The 24,664-nt window shown below is 46.0% G+C and overlaps 1 protein-coding gene across 4 annotated transcripts in view; it reads left to right on the top strand.

The window, feature by feature from the left end:
* The window catches only part of LOC133117950 (gamma-adducin-like), a 67,086-nt gene extending 43,054 nt beyond the window's left edge, over positions 1-24,032 (top strand). For 3 of the 4 annotated variants that reach the window (XM_061227480.1, XM_061227479.1, XM_061227481.1), the window contains 10 exons: positions 2,732-2,881; positions 3,221-3,364; positions 3,453-3,551; positions 5,136-5,309; positions 6,205-6,465; positions 7,251-7,367; positions 8,226-8,312; positions 9,664-9,787; positions 10,835-10,927; positions 18,799-24,032. In XM_061227480.1, coding sequence (XP_061083464.1) covers positions 2,732-2,881; positions 3,221-3,364; positions 3,453-3,551; positions 5,136-5,309; positions 6,205-6,465; positions 7,251-7,367; positions 8,226-8,312; positions 9,664-9,787; positions 10,835-10,927; positions 18,799-19,052 — 1,503 coding nt within the window. In that variant the 3' untranslated portion in view covers positions 19,053-24,032. The remainder of the gene's footprint in view (positions 1-2,731; positions 2,882-3,220; positions 3,365-3,452; positions 3,552-5,135; positions 5,310-6,204; positions 6,466-7,250; positions 7,368-8,225; positions 8,313-9,663; positions 9,788-10,834; positions 10,928-18,798) is intronic. The other variant, XM_061227482.1, reaches the window with a different exon arrangement.
* The last annotated feature ends 632 nt before the right edge of the window (positions 24,033-24,664 follow it).

Consider the following 24,664-nt stretch of genomic DNA (forward strand, 5'->3'; position numbering starts at 1 on the left):
CTCAGAGAATGCTTTGCTTGCAGGAAAAAAGCGTCCGGCTTGGGTTGCCAGCTTTGCCGTTGCCTCTCGGTGATGCAGGTTCAGTTTCCACAGTAAAGTCGGGTTGTTTTGGGCGGAACTCTCCAGATGGAAGGAAGGCCTTTGCGGGGCTTTGTGGGACGGCGGGAGGGTGAAGTTTTGGCACGGCCTCAGCTTCTGGGTGAAGGACAGGCCAGCGGGAGGAACACACACACACACACACACACACACACACACACACACACACACACAGAGGGAGCATGGTGAACCAAACGCCCGCTACGCTACCTCTGACCGGGGCATGGCCCAGCCCTTTCGTATTTGTTTATCCTTTTCAGCGCGGATACCGCACGTCGAACGTGCAGTCTTGACAGATTCCTCCATGTGGAGTGTACTGAAGGCTGGAGGGCTCTTCCGAAATGAAAATCAGAGCACAATGGCTTTCATATGTCGGACAAATTAGGGGTTCAAGCGCTCTGCTCTTCCAGAACACACCGGAAGGCTTCTAAGGTTTCCTTCAAATTTCTCCATATATTTTCTCCTGTCAGCAGGATTTGCCGTGACCTGCCCTGGTATAAATAAATAAAAAAACTGGCAGGAAATGACCTCAGGAGAGGTTTGAGTTACGCTCGTGTTCATCGATACCTGCTGCTTTCGCCCAGTCAGAGCCCTGGGGGGGCGGGGCTCAGCAGAGCCTTTCCCCTGTGTGAGCGAGATAGGCGTGGCCAAGCCTTCCTGCTGCTGTCAGTAGAGCTGCAACCATGTTAGGCCTTGTTTAGGCCTTTTAGGCCTGCCTAATTCCCAGGCCTTTCTCCACTTTTGGCCTAAGAAACTTCCAGGTGTTCTTCCTCTGCTGGAAACAAGCCGGCTTGCTCCGAATTTGTTCGGAGGGCTGAGAGAAAAACTGAGAGGATGCATAGGAGACAAAAGCGCTGTGGTTTGTTTGAATATCTGCCGCCAGTTCCTTTGGCTAGGGAAATAAATGTTTGCCAAGTCGCCTTGGCCACGGAGCCGGTGCTTTTGAAAGGTGTTCCCGCACAGGTGTGCAAACCTGTGTGAATGTCAACACCTCGGTGCCGATAACAACCATGTCAGAAAGATCCGCATCAAAGCCCCAAAGCCAAGTTTAGCCAACCACGCGTCACACCCAGTGGATATTGAGTTTAAGTGTGGAAAGAAGTCATAATTCAGTGGATCTAAGAACAGGAGAAAATCCTCCAAAGGACTTTTTAATGACTCCTTGCCACTCCAGTCTATTCTGCTGGTGGTCTGTTAAGGGAAACCTGCCTTTAAAGAGGGCTAAATATTAGCCTATTATGCTAAGATTATGTAGTAAAAGTGTAATTTACTCTGTAATAATATATTTATATTTATTGTAATACTATATTTGCCTTGGATTGGGGTGATATCTTTTCCAAATCTACAGCAGAAGACCAGGTTGCGGTATTGACGTGACACGACCACATACCGTCAGAATCAAACGCATCTATAGACCGATTGTGTGTTACCCTGAAGGTCGATCAAGATTGTGCTTTGTTTAAAAAAGAGATTAGCTGCCTTGTGATCGCCTGACAGTGGAATGTACATTCCATTTAGCATGCACTCGAACATATCTGTCAATCATAACTAATTTGATTGATGTAAAAGTCCCAGGAATAAAGGTGCTAAACAGTTCATCCAATATGGATGAAAGTACCCTTAGATTATATCTGACAGTCTGCACTTCAACCATACATTGTCAATGTATTCTTTCAAACTCGAAGTGCTAGAATACAGAACCAAAATACCAAAGAAATATGTCATTGTCCCATGAATTATGGTGCTCACTGTTCATCCATTACTAATTTATCTGTTTATTCAGAACCGTGTTCTCCTAAAAGCTAGTGAATAAAGAAAGGTAAATGGTAAAATGGCCGCTCCGTTGAAGGCTTTTGGCATGGAGCTTGTGATTATAGTGATATGCAGATGCAGCTGGGTGTACATAACAACGATGCTGATATGGTCTGGAGGAAGGTTCTTAACTTAAACGTGGTAAAACTGGTCCAGCTACTCTTGGATAGTATGTAGCCTCCCCCCCCCCAATATTTTTATAGTGGCTGTGTGCAATCGTTCACGCGAGGGCCACACAAGTAGTTTGCCTCATTATAACACCTGTCTGTCCATGGCTTCTCAGTTGTTTGTGATGTGCCCTTAACCCTTTGAGGTGTCAGGTCAACGGTATGTGATTCGAATGTGCTTACCTGAACAGTCTAATGCTGGTGTGGCTGTCACTGGTAATTGAAAGCAAGGATGGTCTACAACACTGAGGGGGGAAGAAATATCCCCCATAACCTACTCTTCAAAGGGTTCATGAACCCATGGCCTTGTCTGTGTCAGGACAGGTGTTCTTTTTCCACACAGGTTCACTCTATAGCCCAAGAATTTGTTTAAATCAGATTTTTTTTTTTTTTTGCAGAAACTTGACAGTAGTAGCTGCTGAATGAGAGGTATCCAGCTTTCTGTAATCTCCATGAAAGCTCCATGAATCCAAGCAATCAATGTCTCCATGTAGACAATTTGGAGACAGCCATTTACCCAATGAGACCAGGACAGGGAGTGCGCTGGCATCTTTGTGCGGAGCTGGAACATTGTTGACTCGGTGTGTTGTGCACACAGCCATAGCGAGGGTCCGTCTCTGGAGTTGTGGTGGACTGACACTCTCCTGCTCCTCCAGGTGAAGGTGAACATCCTGGGGGATGTGGTGGAACAGGGCTCCACCGGCCTGGACATCGACGCCTTCGGGTTCAGCCCCCACTCGGCTGTCTACTCCATACGTCCGGACGTGCGATGCGTCGTCCACGTGCACACCCCCGCCACGGCCGCCGTGAGTACTGCACCAACACGCCCGCTAACGTGCTAATGGCACCTCGGCTTCAGGGGATTCAGCTTCTAGACCTGTAGGAGTCTTCATCCCAGTGCGGGAGAAGGTGCTGGGTCACAGGAACACTCGACAGTTTGAAAAGAAAGCACTCGCACAAAAACCTTTTTTGAGCCGGGCAAATGGTTGACGTTTCAAACTCAATGGGTGGAAATGTCAACCAGTCGCATGGCTCATAAAATCACGTTATTCGTCTTTTGGAGCACACAGTGAGTGTGCGAGTCCTTTCTTTTCAAACACAGTCATCCAGTTTAACTGTTATTGGCTCTGACCCGAAACCGGCAGGTGTCCTCCATGAAGTGCGGACTCCTCCCCATCTCGCAAGAAGCCCTGATTCTGGGCAACATCGCCTACTACAACTACCAGGGCTCGCTGGAGGACCAGGAGCACAGGCTAGAGCTGCAGAAGGCGCTGGGCCCATCCACCAAGGTTTGCCTGGCCCTCGGGTGGTGGTGGGGGGACGGGGTGGCGTGGTTTTCCACGCCTGTGGACGCTGATGTTTCCCTGCCCTGCTCAGGTGCTGGTGCTCAGGAACCACGGAGTGCTCGCTCTGGGAGAGACCGTGGAAGAGGCCTTTCACTACATCTACAACGCCCAGCTGGCCTGCTCAATCCAGGTACCCTGGAGCTCACCTAGCATCGGTCACAGTCACTTTATTTATATTTATCTTTCATTTTCTTTTTTTGATACTTTCCTTTTTCTTTTTTTGTTTTGGTTTCAGTTACAATCTTAACCCAGTCATTCCAAGCTGTGCTTATGATGTATTATGCAATATGAACAACAGAAATAATTCATATAAATAATTTATTATTTCAATATTTTGCTTTTGATAATTTATATTCATGTAAGGGATAAATATATTTTCTCCTTCACCCGGGTGAAATACGCTTTATATATGCTCTGAAACTATGGCTGTGGAAGGCCTTTTCTGCGCAGCGTCTTTGAAAGGAAGTGGTCCTGACAGCTGTGTGGAAGAGAGAGATGTAGCCTCTGCAGCGTGTGCTTAGATCTGATAAATCAAAGGCGAACGCTCGCCCGGAATAAGGACGCTCTGGACCGCACGTGCCAGAACCCAGCGCTGTCTGGCTCCGTCTGGCCGGGTTCTGGACCCCTGGGCCGTGGATCGCGCTCCAGTCTGGAACATATTTGTCTCCGGCAGTTTGGAGTATTATGATTTCACATTCGGGCTCTGTGGTGCTCCGGAGTCCCTCACCAGTTCTGAAAAAGTCATAAAAATTCTCCACATGCTTTTAAGTGCTTGTGCTATTTGTCAGAGCGCACTGCAACACGATTTCAGTGTTCATGACCGAAGCTTGCGGTGCATGTAGTTTTTACTCCTGCCACTAAAGAAGTTAAAGCCTTTTTTTTGTTTGCTTGCTTGCCTGTCAGTAAAGCTTTCCCAAGTTATAGTTGAAACGGTGACAAATTTCAAGTTCAACGTGCTGTGAGAGTTAGAGTACCTTCACACAAATTTACACCGTTTTGGGATTTCTTTTTAATTCTTCTTTCCGTCCACTCTTGACTGCTCGTTGGATTTGCAGATTTGTACTTTCGGGCTTTTCCCTGTAAATGCATTTGTACGCACGTTCGGAAAAGGGAATAGGCTACGTTCTCCATAGAAATGGAGGAATTTGATGACCGAATCTGTTTTTAACATTGACCTCGTGCAGCTGAGCCGGTATTAAATTAAGGTCCTTTTGTTTTCCTATGGTAAATGAGAGCGGGTCACTGGCTTCATTTCATTTTGCCTGCGGAAAATAGTTAGAGAGGTCCACCCTACTCAGCCTGTTTTACGGTTAAATTTTTTTAATCGATTGTTTTGTTTATTTTGCACTTTTAAATAAAAACTGTCTCTGGCAGCACAAATATTATTAATATATATAAATAATGCATAATGTGGGCGGTGTTAGCTTAGATTGCTGGTTTGATCCCTCACCCTGAGTTTGTCGAAATTACCCTGAGTAAGACACCTAACCCCCAATTGCTCCCGACGCCTTGCATGGCAGCCAGTTGCCGTTGTTGGTCTGCGTGAATGGGTGAATGCAGGCATCAGTTGTAAAGTGCTTTGGATAAAAGAGTTATTTTGGGCAGCCTGTAGCCGGTTAAGGTACATGAGTGGGCCTTTGAGCAGGGCCCTTAACCCCACATTGGTCCAGTGGGGAGTGTCTCCTGCTTGGAGTAAAAATGTCCGCTTTGCTAGGTGAACGCGTTGTCTTCTGCTGGAGGAGTGGATAACCTGATAGTGCTGGACCGGGAGAAGTTCAAGCCGGTGACCCAGGACGTGGCCCTGGCAGGAGTGAACATGGGCGGCCAGCACAAGTGGAAAATTGGGGAGTTGGAGTTCGAGTCCCTCATGAGAATGCTGGACAACCTGGTGAGTCACCGCCCTGCCCGGCGACTGTGCGAATACAGCGCTCCCTTTGGTCTACCCCTTCAGAGGATAAACCTTCAGTTAACTGACTTATCGGAGGCCCGTTTCCTCTCTGTTTTTGCCTTCTCGTTTGGCGAGTAGATTTAAGAACCAAGTACAAAGTGCAAAAATGCCTTTATGAACAAGCCATCAACTACAGCAGATGATAGCTTTATGATACGGCTACTATTACTGTATGGGGTCATTTAATAAACGGTAATCATTTAAAATGTTTGTGTAATTTATGGTCACTTTGGAATGGTTGGGCACAGCAGTTGGTGACTAATGGACGTGGGGGGGGGGGAGAGACACACGAGTTCCGTGTGAGTCGTACACTGTTGCCATAGAGACCGGGCAGGAGGGCGTGGCGGTTTTAAGGGCCGGACTCCCCTGAGAAGAGTACAGGACAGCACAATGTGGAAAGTTAGAAATTATTAATGTGTACAGAACTGTTACTTTCTCATCTCTGTTGGCGTTCGCAGTAGATGCTTGTTTGTGGGGGTTTGAGTTGTGTAATCTTCCCTGTGTTAAATTAAGCTTCGATTTGCCCACCGCCATGATCGATAAGCTTATCACGTGGGCAAAGCAAACATTCTTATTGACGAGATTGTGCTGCATTTAGTTACGGGATACTTTTTGTACTTCCCACTATAGAGAACACTCCCGAACACATTTATACACAGTGCAGTGGATCGTACAGAGATGCTTTACATCAATCAGGTTCCGGCACTTTCTTTAAGGACACGCTCACGCTAGACTGAACTGCGTAAATTAGCCGAACCCGTTTGTGCTCTAAATGCTGAGAGGAAGAACGGACACCAGTGAAGGGCTCACCGTGCCCTGTGTTTGGGGTCCCCAGGGATACCGGACGGGGTACGCCTACAGACACCCCATCGTGCGGGAGAAGCCTCGGCACAGGAGCGAGGTGGAGATCCCGGCCACGGTCACGGCCTTCACGCTGGAGGACGAGGAGGCCGCCCCGCGCTCGCCCTTCAAGTTCCTGGCCCAGAGGCAGCAGAGAGAGAAGACCCTGTGGCTCAACTCCCCCAACAGCTACACCAAGGTCAACGTGCCAGAGCCCTCCCACAACGGGGAGGCCAGCCCCAGGACCAAAACCACGGTGAGGGGCGACCCCCCCCAGGTGTCAGCCCGCTAAAAATACACCCACCTCCTACCAATGCCACCTGCTCCCTCGCTGGAGAAACACAAGCCTGTTCCACCACAGTTCCAAGAATTTACAGAAAGGTCCAAAGACCTTTAGTCTACATTTGGAAAGTCTAAATTGTCCCTCAGTGTGCTCCTGCCGTTGCCCTTGACCAAGGCACTGGCCTCAGAACTGGAGTTAGCCTCTGTGTGCTGCACTTTGGCTGCTCAATGCTCCTAAGCAACTAGGATGGGTTAAATGCAGAGGACGCATTTTGCCTTCGAAGGCAATCACAAGCACAAATAAATGAACAAATAAATGTCTTGTTTAAGGACCAGTCTTTTAAAATCACTTATTCCTGCTTTTCCTTATTTGTCTGTTCTTGGTCATAGAGGTAACCTGCATTCATGGTTAGTTATTTGATACCATTGAGTAGAAAACCCCTTCAAGTACTGTAACTTTGTTACTATACTGCCCTCTTGTGGATGTTCTGTGCATTGGCAGCGATCACATTAAATCACAGGCACACAATGTTTAGTATTAAGTATGTTAAGTATTGGGGTTAAACTGCACCTGCTACTGCATTTAACTTGATGTAAAATGATGTATTGGCTGCTCATATCAGTTGTGACCCCGATGGGGTAGCATTAGCACTATTGCAGCCATAGGCTGTGTATATACAGCGATGTAAGTGGTTCTGGATATGGGAAAGAATATCTGACTGTAAATGCGAGTGTAAACCCGTTTTTTTCCTTTCCCAGTGGATGAAGGCAGAGGACTTGGGCGTCACCAGCGGCACCCCAATCAGAATCGAGGACCCCAATCAGTTTGTGCCTCTGAACACCAACCCCAGTGAAGTCCTAGAGAGGAGGAATAGGGTGAGAGAACGCCCAACTTAATGTCCCGCTGCAGGGGGGAATACTAACTTCCACCACCCGACCAGCGAATATGGATTGCTCTATCAATCCAGATGTGTGAATATGTTGGTACTGTAGATCCAGACGTAAATATGGATGGCACTATAGATCCGGATGTGTGAATATGGATTGCTCTATACATCCAGACGGATGAATATGGATTGCTCTATAGATCCAGACGGATGAATATGGATGCTATTGATCGTAGGCCCTGCCACTCTCCATTACCTCAGTCACCATGTCAACCCCCTCTCTCCCCAGCTGAACCCAGCACAAAGTTCACCTTACGGTTACTGCTTTTTTCTGTTAATCTGCGTCTGTCCTCTACATTGTAGATTTGTAATGATTTTGGAAAGCCTAAGGTGTGGCCTTTTTTCTCATAATGGCTTCCTTGACTGTCATTTGCACAACTCTGGTCCTCATGTTTACAAACACCTGAAACTGAAAGCTCTCTCATTCCTGCACTAAGGGAGCAGTTTAACACAACTGACTAATCAGAAACGGCTGAGAAGGCTCGTACCGAGCCAAATCAAGAAAATAATCTTTGTCCCAAACATTATGGAACTCACTGGGTATTTTGCAGTCTAAAATGAGTTTATGGGAAGCCTAATCTGAATACAAACATAAGCAAAATGAAAGCAAATGGGTGGGGAAAAAGATTGATTCTGCGGCCTGTGAGACGTCCAATCGGTTGGTGCCCCCTTGTGGCAGACTGGGGTATGTCTCGTGTTTTAAACCCCTTGCTGAGTTTGCCTGTGATAACCGTATTTCCCGGTTAGAAGCAGACGTGTTGGTAAAGGCCATCTGTGGCTCTTCCAGATCAGAGAGCAGAACCGGTTTGACCTGATGACAGCCGGGCCGCGGTCGCAGGTTCTCGCCGGCATCGTCGTGGACAAACCAGCACCGGTGAGTGTCACTCGAGTCTCCATGGAAACCACATTTCAGTGTGTTACGGGGCTGGGCTGAATTCTCCACCGTAAACACTGATTTAACTATTTAATTCTCATTCAATATACATTTTACTTGTACTGAATATGTATTCAACTTCTTCAAGCTTACTTCTTTCAAAGTGTTTGAGCCTCATGCACTTTTGCATTAATTTAGCTGAAGTGTCTTCACAGGAGCGCCTACAGTGAATGATGTGCTACTGAATATGCCCACTAGGTGGTACACTGCCTAGCTTTATAGCACGGGTACTCCATTCTATCCAGAAAGGGCTGTTGTGGGTTTCATTCAAACCAAGCAGTTACACACCTGATTCAACTAACCAATGTTCTTAGCAAAGACTTCTTGCGCTTTATTTTGTAGAATCAGCTGTGTAACTCCTTGGTTATAATGCAAACCTGCAGCCACATTGGCCCTTTCTGGATAAGATTTGAGGGACCCCTCTTTTATAGCATCCAACTGTATTCAGTCAATCTGATTTTCACATTTTTAAGGGGGTGACCCTAGCGGTTGCTTTGTTGTAAATATTTGACTAACAGTTTTCTCGTTCTGGTTGTTTGGTTTTCCTGAAGGTTGAGATCCTGGTTGAGGTAGTGTTAATTGTGTGATATCAACTTCAATGTTCTGTGCTGTTTTTTTGTCTATATTTTGGTGTTTATTTTTTGTAAATGTTTCCCTTTTTACCTCACATACCCCGCATTTCTATACTGCGTTGTTCTTTGTGCTGGGGGTGAAACCAGGGAGGGATCATGTTTGCTGGAATTCATTCGCAAGCAATGAGGCAAATAGTGAAATCAAAGCTGAGGAAAAATTAACATTCTGAAATCCCAGTCTAGTTTTTGCGATTGAAAAAGCACACAGAATGTGCTATTCCATGTTCTTACCTGATTCACCTCTGGCACTGTTGTTTTTGTCCGGTGTCACACCGGTGTAGATGTGTGTATGTGAAGCATGTATGTGTGATGTGGCCGCTAATGAGTTAGCGGGGTGTGTTAGCACAGCAGTATAGCTGCTAACATGTTAGCTGAGTGTACTAGCAATGTTGTCTGTCTGCTAGCACGTTAGCGGAGTGTTAGCACAGCAGTGTAGCGGCTAACATGTTAGCTGAGTGTGTTACATGACAATGTAGCTGCTAGCGTGTTAGCTGAGTATGTTGACACAGCACTGTAGCTGCTAACGTGTTAGCTGAGCGTGTTAGCACAGCAGTGTAGCTGCTTATGTGCTAGCTCGGCGTGTTAGCGCCATGGCCTGCCCGTGTTAGCCATGCATGTTAGCGCCACACGCCGTGCCAACACTACGGCCTTCCCCACAGCCCTACGTGATGTCCGAAGAGGACCAGATGGAACCTCTACCCCCCAACCCCTTCAGCGAGCTGTCAGAGAAAGAGCTGGAGAACTACAAGCAGAGGGTGGAGCGCCAGGAGCTCGGGATCGAGGGTAGGGCCGCGTTGCGAACCCGGGACACGGACACAACAGGGCTAACGGCACAATCCTGCATAATCCTGTGCTTGACTCCATGTCGATAGTGTTTACAGCGAAAGCCCTCCTAGTCCCTCACAATAAAAAAAATCACGTCTCCATGCACACACGCATGCACACACGCATGCACACACACGCTGTCACATGCTGACTGCATTTCCTGCTTTTTCCCCTCCCAGGTTCCTAACCTGATTGAGTGTTTCTCTCTTTTATGCATGTCTCTCTTACACATTAACGTAATGGCTAAATAAACCTCCCCGTTATTGCTTTTGGATAATATTTTAGGAGTCTGAATTGGAATTTAATCATTCCGTTAATAGGTCTATTATATATTTAAAACACTAACTTTAGAGGCTGATGAAATTTGAAACCACAGATGTTATCAACCAACATGTACAGGCAGTAATATAAAAGACATTAAAAACATTCACCAGGGTTCAGCAGTGGTCACCAAACTGCTGCTGTCTGGCTGGAGTGGAAGGGGTTAAAGTGTTTCAGAAGGAGTCTTGGGCCCAGCCATGGTAATGTTGCACAGAGATGTGATTCTTCACCATGCAGAGAAGGTCCTCAGTCACAGGCTGTTCATTCACTCGATGACACATCCAAATGCCCGATGGTGTCATTGATGTGTATTTCCTTGAATGGTGTTGTTATGCAAACCCTTATAATTACGCAATTAAGTAAGGGTAAATGAAAATGGTAATGCTTCGAGCGTTTAATGTTGTAATTACATGCAGTCGGACTCGATGCACATGACTAACCTGTTTTTGGAGCGGCAATTCCGTCCGTGAGTTCAGTATGAGATCCAAGCGTCCGATGGTAACTGGGTAACATTAGAGAGGACGTCAAGCTGTTTTTATGAACTTTAACTCTGATGCTCACCCTGTGTTGAATGGAAGCGCAGTGCATGTGTATGGATGCTACAGTGTAACCGCACTTGACTGACTGCTGTGCATGGCTCCAGTGCTAACTCTGAATGCTAACACCCCCTCCCCTACCCTGCAGATGAGGAACAGGAGCTAACATCCGAGGATGGCTCCACCCTCTCACAGTCTGTGTCTCAGACACAGTCTCCACAAATAACTCCAGCTGCAGAAGGTACCGCAACGCTTTACTGCTTCACTGTGAATGTACCACACAGCACTGCTTCACTAAGAGAGAGAGAGAAATGTTTGTCGGAAATCTTATATCATGCAGTAGAATTTGCATAAATATTTTGAGAACCAGCTAAACAGGCTTATACAGGAATTTGGCTGAACGCTCATTCAGTTTGTAGTTGTCAGAAGTGGGGACTGGTGTAGCCAGTAATGTGTGAAGGCACTGTTCTAGCACATGGATGAACTCCACGGTCTGGTATCTGCTAAAGCACTGTTCTAGCACATGGATGAAATCCATGGTCTGGTATCTGTTAATGCTCTGTTCTAGCGCACAGATCATCTCTATGGTCTGGTATCTGTTAAAGCACTGTTCTAGCACACAGATAAACTGCATGGTCTGGTTTGTGTTAAAGCACTGTTCTAGCACACTGATAAATTCCATGATCTGGTTTCTGTTGAAGCACTGTTCTAGCACACAGATAAACTCCATGGTCTGGTATGTTAAAGCACTGTTCTATTTCTTTATTAGCTTCACTTTAAGCTCTATGGGAATTGAATTTTATCCAATCTCGAGACTGAAAACGATCTACGCAACGCCATCTTGATGGCCAATCAGGCTATATAAGCGACATCGCAGGCCGTCATTCTTTCTTCTCAAATTTTCAGCGCAAGGTTAGCAACCTAGCTGGAGACTTACGTTTCTACCACGCCGAAGTTCTTCGTCTGCGAGCAGAAACGCGCCTCTGTGAGGAAGGAGCTTTTTTTCCCGACTCAAAGGCCCTCGCTAGACGACGTCGAGCTCGAAGATTCGCCATGAAGCAGTGCCAAGGGTGCGACGCAGCCGTGGAGGGTACGGACCCTCACACTTCTTGCGTTATGTGTCTCGGCGAGACCCATGCTCTCGCGGCCTTAACTAAGGTGACCTGCACCGCCTGCGCTGCACTCGGGGCGCAGGAGCTACTGCGCCGGGCAAGCATGCACCGCAAAGACGCCAGTTGGGCTGACTTCCCGGAGCCTTTTGCCATGCACTCTCAGGAGGACAGACCGAACCTGCGCGATGGCAGGGTTCCGTCTGACACAGCCCATCTGGAAGAGGCGCTTCTAACCCTCGCTAACAGCTCTGGGGACGAGGACGACGACCTCCTTCTCCACTCTAGTGATCAGGAGATGCTTCCAGACGACAGTTTGGAGCCTTCCGGCTCTGTCGCTATCCCAACGGCGACGGGTGAGTTGGAGCACCACCCCTCCCTGTTAAAAGACTTTCCGGTCGTGATGAAAGTGGCGGCGACAAGAGCGGAGCTCCCCTGGCCCCCTCCTCCTGCAGCGCCTGTAAACCAGCTGGTGGCTCCAGTGTACAGGCGCGACACATCGAGGCACGGTGTGCAATCGACCCCCGTCTGCCCGTCTGTACAGCACTACGTGCAGCTAACCTGGGACAAGCCTTTCTCTACGAAAGCCCCGGTAGTTTCTTTTTCGCCTTTCACGGTGGTTGTCGGGCCGACAAAAGCTTCAGACGGAGGGGGTTCCGCGACTCAAAGATTCCTTGGCTACTCATCTCCTCGCCCCCACAGCAAGGTGGAGCGCAAGGAAGCCTAACCTTCCCACTCGGCCTGGGCAGATATCAGCTGCCTTGTCTGAACGTTCGTTTATCTGCGGTTCCCAGGGCGCTGATGCAACAAACAATCTTGCTATCCTAGCGATAGCACAGACGAACTTGATCGAGTCCCTTACTTCCTCCCTCCCAGATGATGTTTCTGCCGAGCTGAGGAAGAACGCGGGCGCAATCCTGCACCTCACCCAGGTGTTGGCACAGGATTTTGGACGGATTATGGGCTGGAGTGTAGCCTCTCTCCGGCACTTATGGCTAGCGAACTCGGCACTCCCTGAAGCGGACAAGGTCCCCCTCCTTGATGCCCCAGTCTCTCTCGACTTTCTCTTCGGTCCAGCGGTGACCGAAGCGATAGCGAGGTTTAAGCGACTGGATGAGGAGAGACCCACTCTGCAGAAGCACCTGCCTCTTGCTTCAGATGCAAGACGCCAGGATCGCCGTTCGTGGTCTAAGACTCGCCGCACTCCTGTGTCGTCAGCCCGGCGCTCAATTGAGGAGCAGCCTGGTGGCCGTAGAGACGCTACCACTATTGCTAGCGGCAAGGCTTGGACGAAGCCGTTCAACCCTGCTGCACCCAGGGCTCACCCGCCTCAATCGAAAGCCCAGAAGCATTCCTGAATCTCCGCGGGAGAGTGTCATAGAGGCGATCCGGTCGAGTGGACCGGACACCCCTCCTGTATCACTGACTTTACTAGCCCCTACTCGGGAGCGAGTTTCGCCCTTACAGTCACAAAGCACACTCCCCCTATTGTTACACAAACATTTCCCTTGCCCTCTGCCTCAAAGCTGGCATCAGCGCTTGGTGATTTCTCAGTCAAAAGGGGCCTTTTTCCCTGACATTCAGGCAGTATTGGAGTCGTCGCCGGCTCAGAATCGAAGCCGGCCAGGACTCTACGTCGGCCTATCACAGATAAGCACCAGGTCGCTGGCTCGAATTCGACCCCGCCCTCACTTAAGAGCCGGGCTTCTGCAAATTCAGAAGCCCGTGGTACAGTCTGCACTGCTTTCAACCAGGTACGCGTTCAACCTTTGTGCTTGGACTCGGAAGTGCAAGCTGACGCCATGGCTCAGTACTGTAATCAGAGCGGGCTACGCGTTACAGTTCGCTGTCCCCCCTCCTCCTTTTGTAGGAGTAAGGGAAACGAATATGCCCCTGCATCTAAACAGCGCACTTTCCCAAGAGATAGAGACTCTCTTGGCAAAAAGCGCGATCCGCCTAGTCCCCAAACACGACGAAATGCGAGGGTTTTATTCCCTTTATTTCCTCGTTCCAAAGAAAGACGGCGGTGTGAGACCAATACTGGACCTGCGAGCTCTGAACCTTCATTTGGTGAAACGACGTTTTCAGATGCTAACGCACAAGCGCGTAATGAGCTCAATCAGCCAAGGGGACTGGTTCACGCTCGTAGATTTAAAAGACGCTTACTTCCATGTGAACATTGTACAGCGCCATTGGCAGTACCTTCGTTTCGCTTTTCTGGGAAGAGCGTACAAATTTACCAAACTCCCATTCGGTCTGTCCCTGGCACCCCGCACCTTCGGAATGGTGGCGCGGGCTGCTATCGCCCCGTTGCGACAACAGGGCATACGCGTTTTAACGTATCTGGACGACTGGCTTGTGTTAGCCCCTTCCAGGGAGTTGGCTGCGAAACACACAGAGATGCTGATAACCCACATCGAAGGATTGGGTTTCACCATCAACCGCGACAAGTGTTTTCACCCCGAGCCAGTGTGTTCAGTACCTAGGGCTCCGGCTGAACTCATTGTCAATGACGGCGCGTCTCTCTCAGGAGAGAATTGCTTCCCTGAGAGGCCACGCTTGCCGATTTCTCCCAGGTCGCTGCATCAGTGGAATCACGATTATGCGCCTGTTGGGTTTAATGGCGGCAGCAATCGCCGTGGTTCCGTTGGGATTGCTACGCATGAGACCGGTGCAATTCTGGCTCAAGCGAATGCATTTCGATCCAATGAGAGACCGCGCAAAGCTGTTTCGCATTCCGCAGTCGGTTGTGAGAGCACTCTCGCACTGGCGAAATGGGCGAATGCTGAGTGTCGGTGTGCCAATGGGCGCTATCTCCACTCATGTCCCTGTATACACAGACGCCTCCACCAAGGGGTGGGGGGCGGTCTGCAATGGAATGATGGCGAGCGGGTTGTGGAACCCTCCTCTGCCTCATATCAATGTGCTGGAGATCACAGCAGTATGGTTTGCATTACAACGTTTCGAACCCCTTCTTCGGGGCAGACACTTCTAATCAGAAGCGACAACAAAGCGACAGTCGCTTACCTAAACCGACAGGGCGGCACCAAATGTCCACATCTACACCGGCTGGCGGTGAGGATCTGGACTTCGGCATACCCGCGAGTTCGCTCCTTACGGGCGCTCTACGTCCCGGGGCAGCTGAACTGCGGCACAGACCTCTTGTCTCGGGGCGGTCCCTCCCCCTAGAGTGGTGTCTTCACCCACTCGTGGTAGCGGAGGTGTGGGTCACGCTTTGGGAAAGCGATAGTGGATTTATTCGCCTCCCGACAGAATGCGCATTGCCCATTATGGTTTGCGATGACAGCAACCGGCTCGCCCCCACTGGGAGTGGACGCACTAGCCCATTGCTGGCCCTAGGGCCTCCTTTATGCCTTCCCTCCCTTTGGTCTGGTACCGCAGGTATTAGCCAAAGCGAGAGAGGAGAGGAAACCCCTGATTTTGATCGCGCCAGATTGGCCGCACAAACAGTGGATGGCCGATGTAGCCCTGCTGCTGACCGGCGTCCCGTGGCGACTTCCCCAGCGCCGGGACCTCCTGTCACAGGGGGCGGGGACCATTTTTCATCCTCACGGCTTGGCCCCTGTTAGGACCAGGCTCGTGAACATGGGATTGAGCGAGGCAGCTGTAAATACTATACAGCATGCTCGCGCTATCTCAACTACAATGGCTTATAAAGGCAGATGGGAGTGCCTTCGAGACTTGGTGTCTCGAACGCTCTCAGGACCCCCTGGTGTGCCCTGTATCCGTAGTGCTCAACTTTGTGCAGAGCCTACTTGATAAGGGGTTATCTTTGTCCACGTTAAGGAAGTATGTCTTCGCAATTTCTGCGTGCCATACTGGCTATAGTGGCTCTACGGTGGCTGCCCACCCCCTGGTAAAGCGTTTTATCCAGGGCGTCCGTCGTCTCCAACCCGGGTATTGGACCTGGTGGCTTTCAAGCCCCCTCCTCATGACGATGAGGAGGATGCTATGCTGCATAAACTTTGCCCAGTGCGTGCTCTGTCGATATACGTACGACGTTCGCAGCCTATTCGACAAGCAGATCAGCTGTTTGTCTGTTATGGTGCTTGCTGCTAAGGGAAAACCTGTTACGGCACAGAGATTTTCCCATTGGCTTACTGACGCAATCAACTGGGCGTATGAGTGTATGGCTTGCCCCCTCTGTCGGAGGTTTGCGCCCACTCTACTCGAGGCATGGCAGCTTCTCGGGCACTTTTTAAAGGGGTCAGTGTGCAGGACATTTGTACAGCGGTGTCATGGATTTCGCCATGCGCCTTTGTGCGTTTCTATCTGCTGGATGCATCGACACCGTCGGTGGCGCATGCAGTCCTGAGCTCAGCGTCAATCAGACGTAGCTGCTGCTCAAACACATTATGTGCAACGCCTCTACGCGGTGGCTAGAGGCGTGCATGTTTATATTGGCCATCTCCCGGCTTGGGTATTCGTAGCTGGTTTACATGAAACCGAGCGCTGGGGATGGTTGTGGCTCCTCGGTTTATACAGTCCCCCTTTTTTTCATGCATGAAAAAGGGCTGGCTATTGAGGGGAGCCCCTCTTGATTGGCTATCACTGCCATCGCCTGTTGTTCTGCATCAGGGGGCTGATGTTGACGACAGGGCGTGGGCTATAGGGTTCCCATAGAGCTTAAAGTGAAGGGTACAGGGTACAGCGGTACCCATTGTTCTATGAGTTATTAGCGAGCTTTAAGCTTCACAGGCCCTGTCTCTTTCCTTCGCTGAAAATTTGTCTCGAAGAAAGAATGACGGCCTGCGATGTCGCTTATATAGCCACAGTATGTAAATTTGGTCGCTAAAGCGCATCTTTGCCCTGATTGGCCATCAAGATGGCGTTGCGTAGATCGTTTTCAGTCTCGAGATTGGATAAAATCCAATTCCCATAGAGCTTAAAGCTCGCTAATAACTCATAGAACAATGGGTACCGCTGTACCCTGAAGTTCTAGCACACCGATAAACAGGCGGAGCGCAACGCCGCTGGTGAATATGATTGGATGTTCCAAATTGGGAGTAAAATGGGTGAAACCATTAGGGTTATTCAGTGAAAAATCACCCAGTGGTGTGGGGAGTTACCACTACAATTTTGCTCAAACTCCGAGTAAATGTTCTTTATATACACTCAGTGACCGCTTTATTAGGTAGACCAGTACACAAGCTTGTTAATGGAAATATTTAATCAGCAAAATAATGTGGCAGCAAATAAATGCATAAAAGCATGCCGACATGGTCGAGAGGTTCAGCTGTTTTTCAGACCAAATGTCAGATTGGGGAGAAAATAAGATCTAAATTACTTTGACCGTGGAATGTTTGTTGGTGCCAGATGGTGGTTTGAATATCTCAGAAACTGCTGATCTCCTGCTGGGATTTTCACTCACTTCAGTTTGCAAGTAATGGTGCAAAAAAACCCAAAAAAAACATCCAGTGAGCAGCAGTTCTGTGGGCCGAAATGCCTTCTTAATGAGAGACGTCAAGGGACAAGGTCCAGACTGGTCCAAGCTGACAGGAAGGTGACAGTAACGCAAATAATCACACCTTACAACAGTGGCATGCAGAAGAGCATCTCTGAACACGCAGCGTATCAAACCTCTTAAGTGGATAGCAGCAGAAGGCCAATAAGTCTAAAAAAGAAGTCTAATAACTACAGAATAAAGTGCCCACTGAGTGTATTCAATAGAGAACATGCAAAACATTAGCCATTTGGGGAAGTGAGGACTGGATCCACTGAAAGCCTGGAGCTGATTCGGCCATGAATGCACCCTCATCCTTCTCTCAAAGTGCCACTGGGCTGTGAACGTTGTGCTTCGTCTCTGACTGCAGGCGTCTTCAGGCCACTAAGCGTGGGGTGGAAAGGTCAGCTGTATAGTTGTGCGGACGGCGCATTTTGGCGTAGTGACTCGAGACAGGGTGGGAGAGCGAGACGGAAGCGATTCCCTCAGGCGAACAGGGGATGCTTCCCAGGGTCACGTGACCTCTGTCAGAGAGATGACATCACTGCTGTACTCTTTGTTACACAAGCCCTCAGTTTCATCAGATAGCACTCACCTACACCCACTCACCCTGGAGCCTTCCCCACAGACGGCCATTCCGGATCAGTGGTTCAGTCAGCTGTTGTATATGTAACGGTACAGGCATGAGAAAACCGAGCCAGTCCTTTCTCGCAATTTATCATTTCATATCTCGTAGGAGGTAATGTGTGTGCAGATTATGAATACATTTTGAAGTAATAATGTGGTTTTCACCATCTGTTATAGTATTGTAAATGTTTTTGGGGTTTTTTAAGAAATGGATTGGGCATTTTGATAAAGTGTAGGCCTACTCTTGAAGGGAAACTCAAGCCATCAGGCTCTTTATGTTCTTTATATGTGGCTGTGTACTTTCTGAAGCAAAACTATTGATTTTATATAACTGCAAGCTCAGCTAATTTGCAGCATTATTTCTCATACACAGTTCATAATGCCATAGCTCATCGGTTTTTAATGATTTTACAGTCTAAAGTGGTACATTTTAGCACAGAGTTAGTAAAGTTGTACTGAGTTTTAATGAATAAATGAATGAAAGCATTATTACGCAACGCAGCGGCGCTGACACAGAATGTGGGCCAGTGCAGGACAGGAACCTGCTGGGTTACTGTGTGTGACCCAGTTTCTGTCCGCATCAGCTGTCTGCTCTGAGCCCTGTCCGTTACAACAGCAAGCTGATCCCCTAGGTCACAACTCTGCTTCATAAGTGCTCTCTGTGTGTGTGCGTCTGTCTGTCTGTCTGTGTGCGTACATGTCTCTCTCTCTCTCTCTCTCTCTCTCTCTCTCTCTCTCTCTCTCTCTCTCTCTCTCTCTCTCTCTCTCTCTCTCTCTCTCTCTCTCTCTCTCTCTCTCTCTCTCTCTCTCTCTCTCTCTCTCTCTCTCTCTCTCTCTCTGTATGTTTGTGTGTCTCTGTCTGTCTGTCTGTCTGTGCATGCGTGCGTGTGCATGTGTGTGCGTGTATCACAGAAAACCACGCCGACGTCTTCCTGAACGGGAAGGACTTCCTGCAGGACGTGGGCGAGGACCTGAGCAAGCGCTTCAGTCAGCTGACCACCAGCACGGCCGAGAGCCTGGAGCTGACTGTCCCGCCTGGCGAGCAGATCGAGGAGCCAGTCAGCCCCGAGGGCTCCCCCTCCAAGTCCCCCAGCAAGAAGAAGAAGCTCTTCCGCACCCCCTCCTTCCTCAAAAAGAACAAAAAGAAGGAGAAAGTCGAGGCCTAAAAGGCCCCCTTAAAAAACACGATTTAATCAAGGACTTGCACATCTCAGAGAGAGGGGTTTGGTTACAGTCGAGAAATTAAAATTCTTGAGCCAAAAATACGGTTGAAGTAGGTCCTGGAGAACTGGCTCTTTCCACAGCATTTGCAGTTACTTCTGCCAAGGCTTGATCATGAAATATGAAACACCCTTTTTATTATTTCATTTTAATTTTCTTAATGTCGGTGGGTAGCACATTGATCATTTGTATTTCAACTGCACAAAAGAGGGTGTCGCTAAATGTTACCACGTACAATTCCCCATTTTTAATCCGATGCCGTTTCTCATGTTAAGGTTTCGGGTCACTTTAGATATTTTTGCTGAAATAATTTCTGAATCCCGATTGAATACTTTGTTTAGCGGAAGTGATTGCCGGACACTTCACAAGAAAGAAACGGGGCGAGTGGAAGGTTCTGGAAGGACTCAGATTGATGAGTGAGCTCATTCAGGCCTTCACGGGTCTGCCTGTTAAGTGGCCGCACTTTGATTTTTAGATGAGCTACTCCTTCCTCTGTCATTGTTCAGTTCCGAGCCTTTTCTTCAAAGGACACTTTGCATCCATTTTAACAGCACGAGTGAAAAGGAGCATGGTATGATGGGTAATGAGGTCCATAAATGCCACCTGTTTTAATGTTTAAGATAAGAATATCGTCATCTCATGAAACCTTTTTTATGATTAATTCAGACTTAAATGTTAGTCCAATCAGTTTTTTAAGTCCTTTTTTTATACTTTTGAAGAGAACGCAAATGTAAAATGTGTTTTGCTTTACGTCTTGATGAATTAGTGAAGCCACGTGTCTAAAATGGTATAACTACATGCATTGTATTTCAGATTAATTGGAACCTATTTTAATAACACATGTACGAACTGGATTAAGTGAATAACACTTTATTTTACATTGCTGCACTTTTCTTGGTATGTAATGAAGCCTATGTATGGATATGTCAGCAAATGAAGGCAGATGTTTCAGGAAAGGAACTGAAGACTGAAATAGACTGTAGAGCATGATATTCTCTTAGATTTTCAAAGATGAGTTGACAGTTTTCACTTGAAATATATCCATCTAGGCAATATAGGAGGAAGAGAGGAGTTTTAAAAGTTACTTTTATAGTTTAAATGAAAGGTCATTTAGAGTGAAATATTTGGCACAAGTCATTTCTGAGTTTGAAACTTACTGGATACCCTTTTCATTTTGACAGTAAAATTTCCTCTGCCCATATTTCAGCTGAAAGAAATGTGGGCATTAATGACAAAGCTCCCAACTTTGTGCAAACCACTGTTTTGCAATTTCCTCTAAATATATTATTTCTTCAAAGACACTTTTGGCCAGTTCTAGAAGAAAGATGGGTCTAACTTTTGACTGAGAAATTGTTTTTGTTTTTCTTGTTTTTTTTTTTTGATCTGGCAAGGTCATTTGTCACTGCAGTAAACCATTCTCATATGTGCAGAAGTTGTTTGATAACAGCAAAATCTCTCTTGAGAAAACAAGAGTAAGATGAATGGTTCTAACAAGGTTTTGGTAGATCTTTGAGCCACAGGAGAATAATTTGTGTTTGAAAAGGGCATGCATACCTCAAACTTTAAATGGATCTGTGAATATGATTTTGATGTCTTGCTGAAGAGTTAAAAGTTAAGGGAGAAAAGTTATGCAGGCATTTTTTAATATAAGAATATTATTTTGCATTCTACAAGATTGATTCTGGTCACACAAGCTGAACTTCATAACACAAAAATTTCCAATTTCACAAAAAAAGTATTCCATCATCATCTTATCCTCCATTCTTAGCACGATACCGAGAACCATATAAATATCAACTCTCAAAGGCCATAAAAATACTGTAGGTGTTTTTGTCTTGTAGAACATTTATCCCCTTGCTGCTGTTCTATCCATCTCGAAACCTGGATATGCTGGTCTGTTTTGTAATGTACCCTGCACACTTTTACCATTCAACATTCTACTTATTTTTGCTTCATTTTCAGTGCCATTTCCATTTTATTTTTGTAACCGAGTATGTCTGAAGTAAGAAATTGATCATGAACAAATTCAAAGAAAGCATTAACAAATTTTTGTGCATTCCAAACGGTAAGAAGCGGATACTAATATCCCGGCTAGCAATGTGAATTTTTATTGCTTTGATGCAGAGAGAGGCACATTAAAACATTGTAAATAGTATGTGAGGTTGTTGGGTTGTCGCTGGACAAGTGCGTGAGCTTTAAAAAGTAACGAACCCCACACTAACTCGTACTGGAACGGTTTCCCGCCTGTAATATTGTGTTTTAACCCTGTACATTTTCATGCATCTTTTTCTTTTGAAATATAATTAACTTTTTTTCCTGATTTTCATCATGTGTATTACGATACATTTTGAAAAAAAGGATTTGCTTAGCACTACGCTTTTTATTTTATTTTTTAGGAGCATAACTCGATCTAAAATGTTATGCGTTGCTGTGTTTTCGCTGCACCTTCCTTTACTAATGCCACCATTTTGTATGTTTAAACTGCTTTGGCTTCCGAATTTGAGCCAAACTAATCTGTGACCTGTGGAAACTATAAATGCTCATCTACTGGATTTTCTTCTAGATGTATCTCTAATCAGTGTAAATTCACAAATAAAACATTATTTTGAGGAATTATTGCTATTTTTTAAGTCTGAAATGTAAGGCTCTGTCAAATTAAGCCAGAGTAAAAATAAAAAGAATTGTACTTTTGAGTTTGTTTTTGCATTCACTGTTTTGTTCGCTGGTCTCTTTAATGTTCTGCCAATGGCTTCTCACTAACATGTTCTTTCTCTCTTTTAGTTTTCCATGCGCTTGAAGGCATTGTGGGTTTTTTGAGTCACCAGAAATTCATTTTCTTCCCACTTCAATACATAGCACCCACCACGCATTTACACCTTTGAAAATCATTTCAAATATCTCCCTCAAAATAATTTCACTTTCTTCCAATTTAAAAAAACTTTTTCAAGAAAATATGCTTAAATGTGAATATTGCCCCCTGTTTCATGGTGTGGAATCTTGTGTGCATTTCAGTGGTCCACACAGCACAATGAAAATGCCCTTGTGCTGAGAATGAATTCAAAAGCCCACTTATCTTAGTTCTTCCAATTTTCTTTAAATAGCGGTTCCAGGAGGACAGAGTCATTTATAGACCCATAGATATTGCTTTATTCTTTAATATGCCACTCTAAGGCATGTTGATGATGTAATGCTATATGTGCCTGCTTATTGTTTTGCATTTAAATAGTGTATTTGAAAAATAAAGCAGGCACGCGTTTTCTGCAAAACCAAGGATAAAATGTTGTGCAATTCTTTGATTTCTCACCACTAAAATCAGGCTTTAGATAAGTACCAGGCATGCCTTTTGTTTTACCACATTTCAACCAGAATCACTTCTGTCATTTATCTCATTTTGGTTCTGTAGGCCACCTAACCTGTGTCGCTGCTTTTGCAGTGAGTGTAACTTAAGCAGACATTTAAGGACACAGGCAAGCAGACTAAATACCAATGTTTACTTTGCATGGAATGCCTGATGTTATCAGCCCAGATCTCTGATCTAAACCAATCATGGTCTCAAGTCTACAGTGTGACCAACCTTTGTTTCATTTTCACCATTTTATTTTCCACACTTTAAATACCTGTGATACTCGGCAAGGTCTAATGGACTTGTGTGTAGCTAGAATACTTCTAGGCACAAGCAGGTACATTTTACTGACACTTTAATTCAATTAGCCACAGTTTTTAGCTTGTTGAAAATCAAACTTTTTCTTTTTTTTAAGTTAGTCATGGGAAGTTCAAAGCTGTGTGGAGAAAAAAAAAAAAAAAAAACCCTTACTGATATTGTTGGTGCTCTTCCATGTTGCCAAAGACAATGGGCCTCATGCAAGAACATTTTTGTATTATCATATTCTCTTACTTTTTTCAAACAAAGGGCTGAGTGTGCCACGTTGGATTCAACAAACGCACCTAATAGACCACTAAATTACGTTGTCCATTCTAATACAGTGTGGACGGTACTGTAGATGGATTCCGTCGGGTAGGTGGCAAGAACAAGGGGTGACCAGTTTGCTTTGACTGCTGTTCCTTTGTTTTTGGCAAAACATATTATTGCGATCCTTTGATATACTTTGTCTTTTTTCTCCTAAACGCTCCCCTAAAATTTGTTTCTGAAAACATCTGAGGCAAGAATTTAGGCTAGTTTGAAAGTTTGATCTGTGTTCTGTGTGCCAGGTGAGCTGCACTGACTTGCACTGCAAGGCTCTTGTTTACATGACTCGTACGACAGGTCAGGACGACTGGATAATGTTCCTACCTGAGGAAAAATTATAAATAAACTGGTGAATGTGCAGAGTTCTCTTAAATCACTTGTTTAAGAGATTTTAGCGATTTAGGAACAAATCTGTTTGTACGAGTGGTTCTTGCATGAGGCCCGTTGATTCCCTTTCTATAGCATTGCGATCTGGAAGTGAATGTAATTTGCTATTTATGTGTGAAATAAGTGGTTGCGTACAGAAATCTCTGGCCCCTGAAATAGGGCGGGGGTTTCATTTTATGGCACTGCTTCCCTGAAATAATAATGATGTTGTTGTTGTGCCTTGATGCAAATTCTGCTGATGCAGTACATGAAATATGCAAGTGGTGCATCAGGAATATAGCATGCCTCATGTTCTTACAGACAGGTTTGGTTCCAGTGTTTAAAACGTGATCTCTTCTGGTTTCTTATTGTATAAAAACCAACCCTGTGCTATGCTAATAGTGCAGTTGCCTTTAAACCCTGTTTCATTTCTATGACAGGTTCTGTTTGCAGGCTTGAACATAAATCAGCTGTCTAGATTATTTACCATAAGAAAAATATCTATTTTATGGCAGAGCAATTGAATGACACTTTATTGTGGCACTATGTATAGCAATTGCCTTGCTTAAAACATTAAATGTGTATGAAGACAGTTGTTTTTGGTCTGTTTGTGTGAACCTTGCAGTGCAACTATTCACTGAGTACTTGCTATTTCACATGTTGCTAAAAGAATAAGGTTGATGCGATTTCAGCATTGCTGTAAACCCGCAACAGGAAAAAAGTATTGGCAACAGTAGTAAAATGGGTTTCATGCAATAGCACAGAATCACTGATATTTAATTCATTTTAAATGTATTATATGATATATACTACTGATACATGTCTATCTAGTATTGTATCAATACGGGGATGATTGTTGTGATTTAATTGCAAAAGAAATCTCTTCTACAGGGCATCTGATATTTGTGCTCAGGTGTTTGTGTTGTTTGCATGGAGCAGTGCTCTGACATTTGCCTATGTGATTTACCTGGTAGTTAGGCCTATATCTCAAGTCAACCTCAAGGTAAAATATGGTTTTATAGGACAGTGCCACCCCATTAACGGGCAGTTTGTACAACTGAAGCTACTAACAGTAAAAAAGAAAAATTATAAATTATATATTTCTTAAAAGCCATATGCAAAAAGTGGTATTTTATTTCTGAAATGAATTCCTTTAAGTAAACAACAATAGCAAGCTGCTTTTCTAAAAAGGGCATCTTCCATTTACGTGACAATGCACTCCTT

This window comes from Conger conger, chromosome 18, assembly GCF_963514075.1.
Source record: "Conger conger chromosome 18, fConCon1.1, whole genome shotgun sequence".
In the NCBI taxonomy this organism is placed as follows: domain Eukaryota; kingdom Metazoa; phylum Chordata; class Actinopteri; order Anguilliformes; family Congridae; genus Conger; species Conger conger.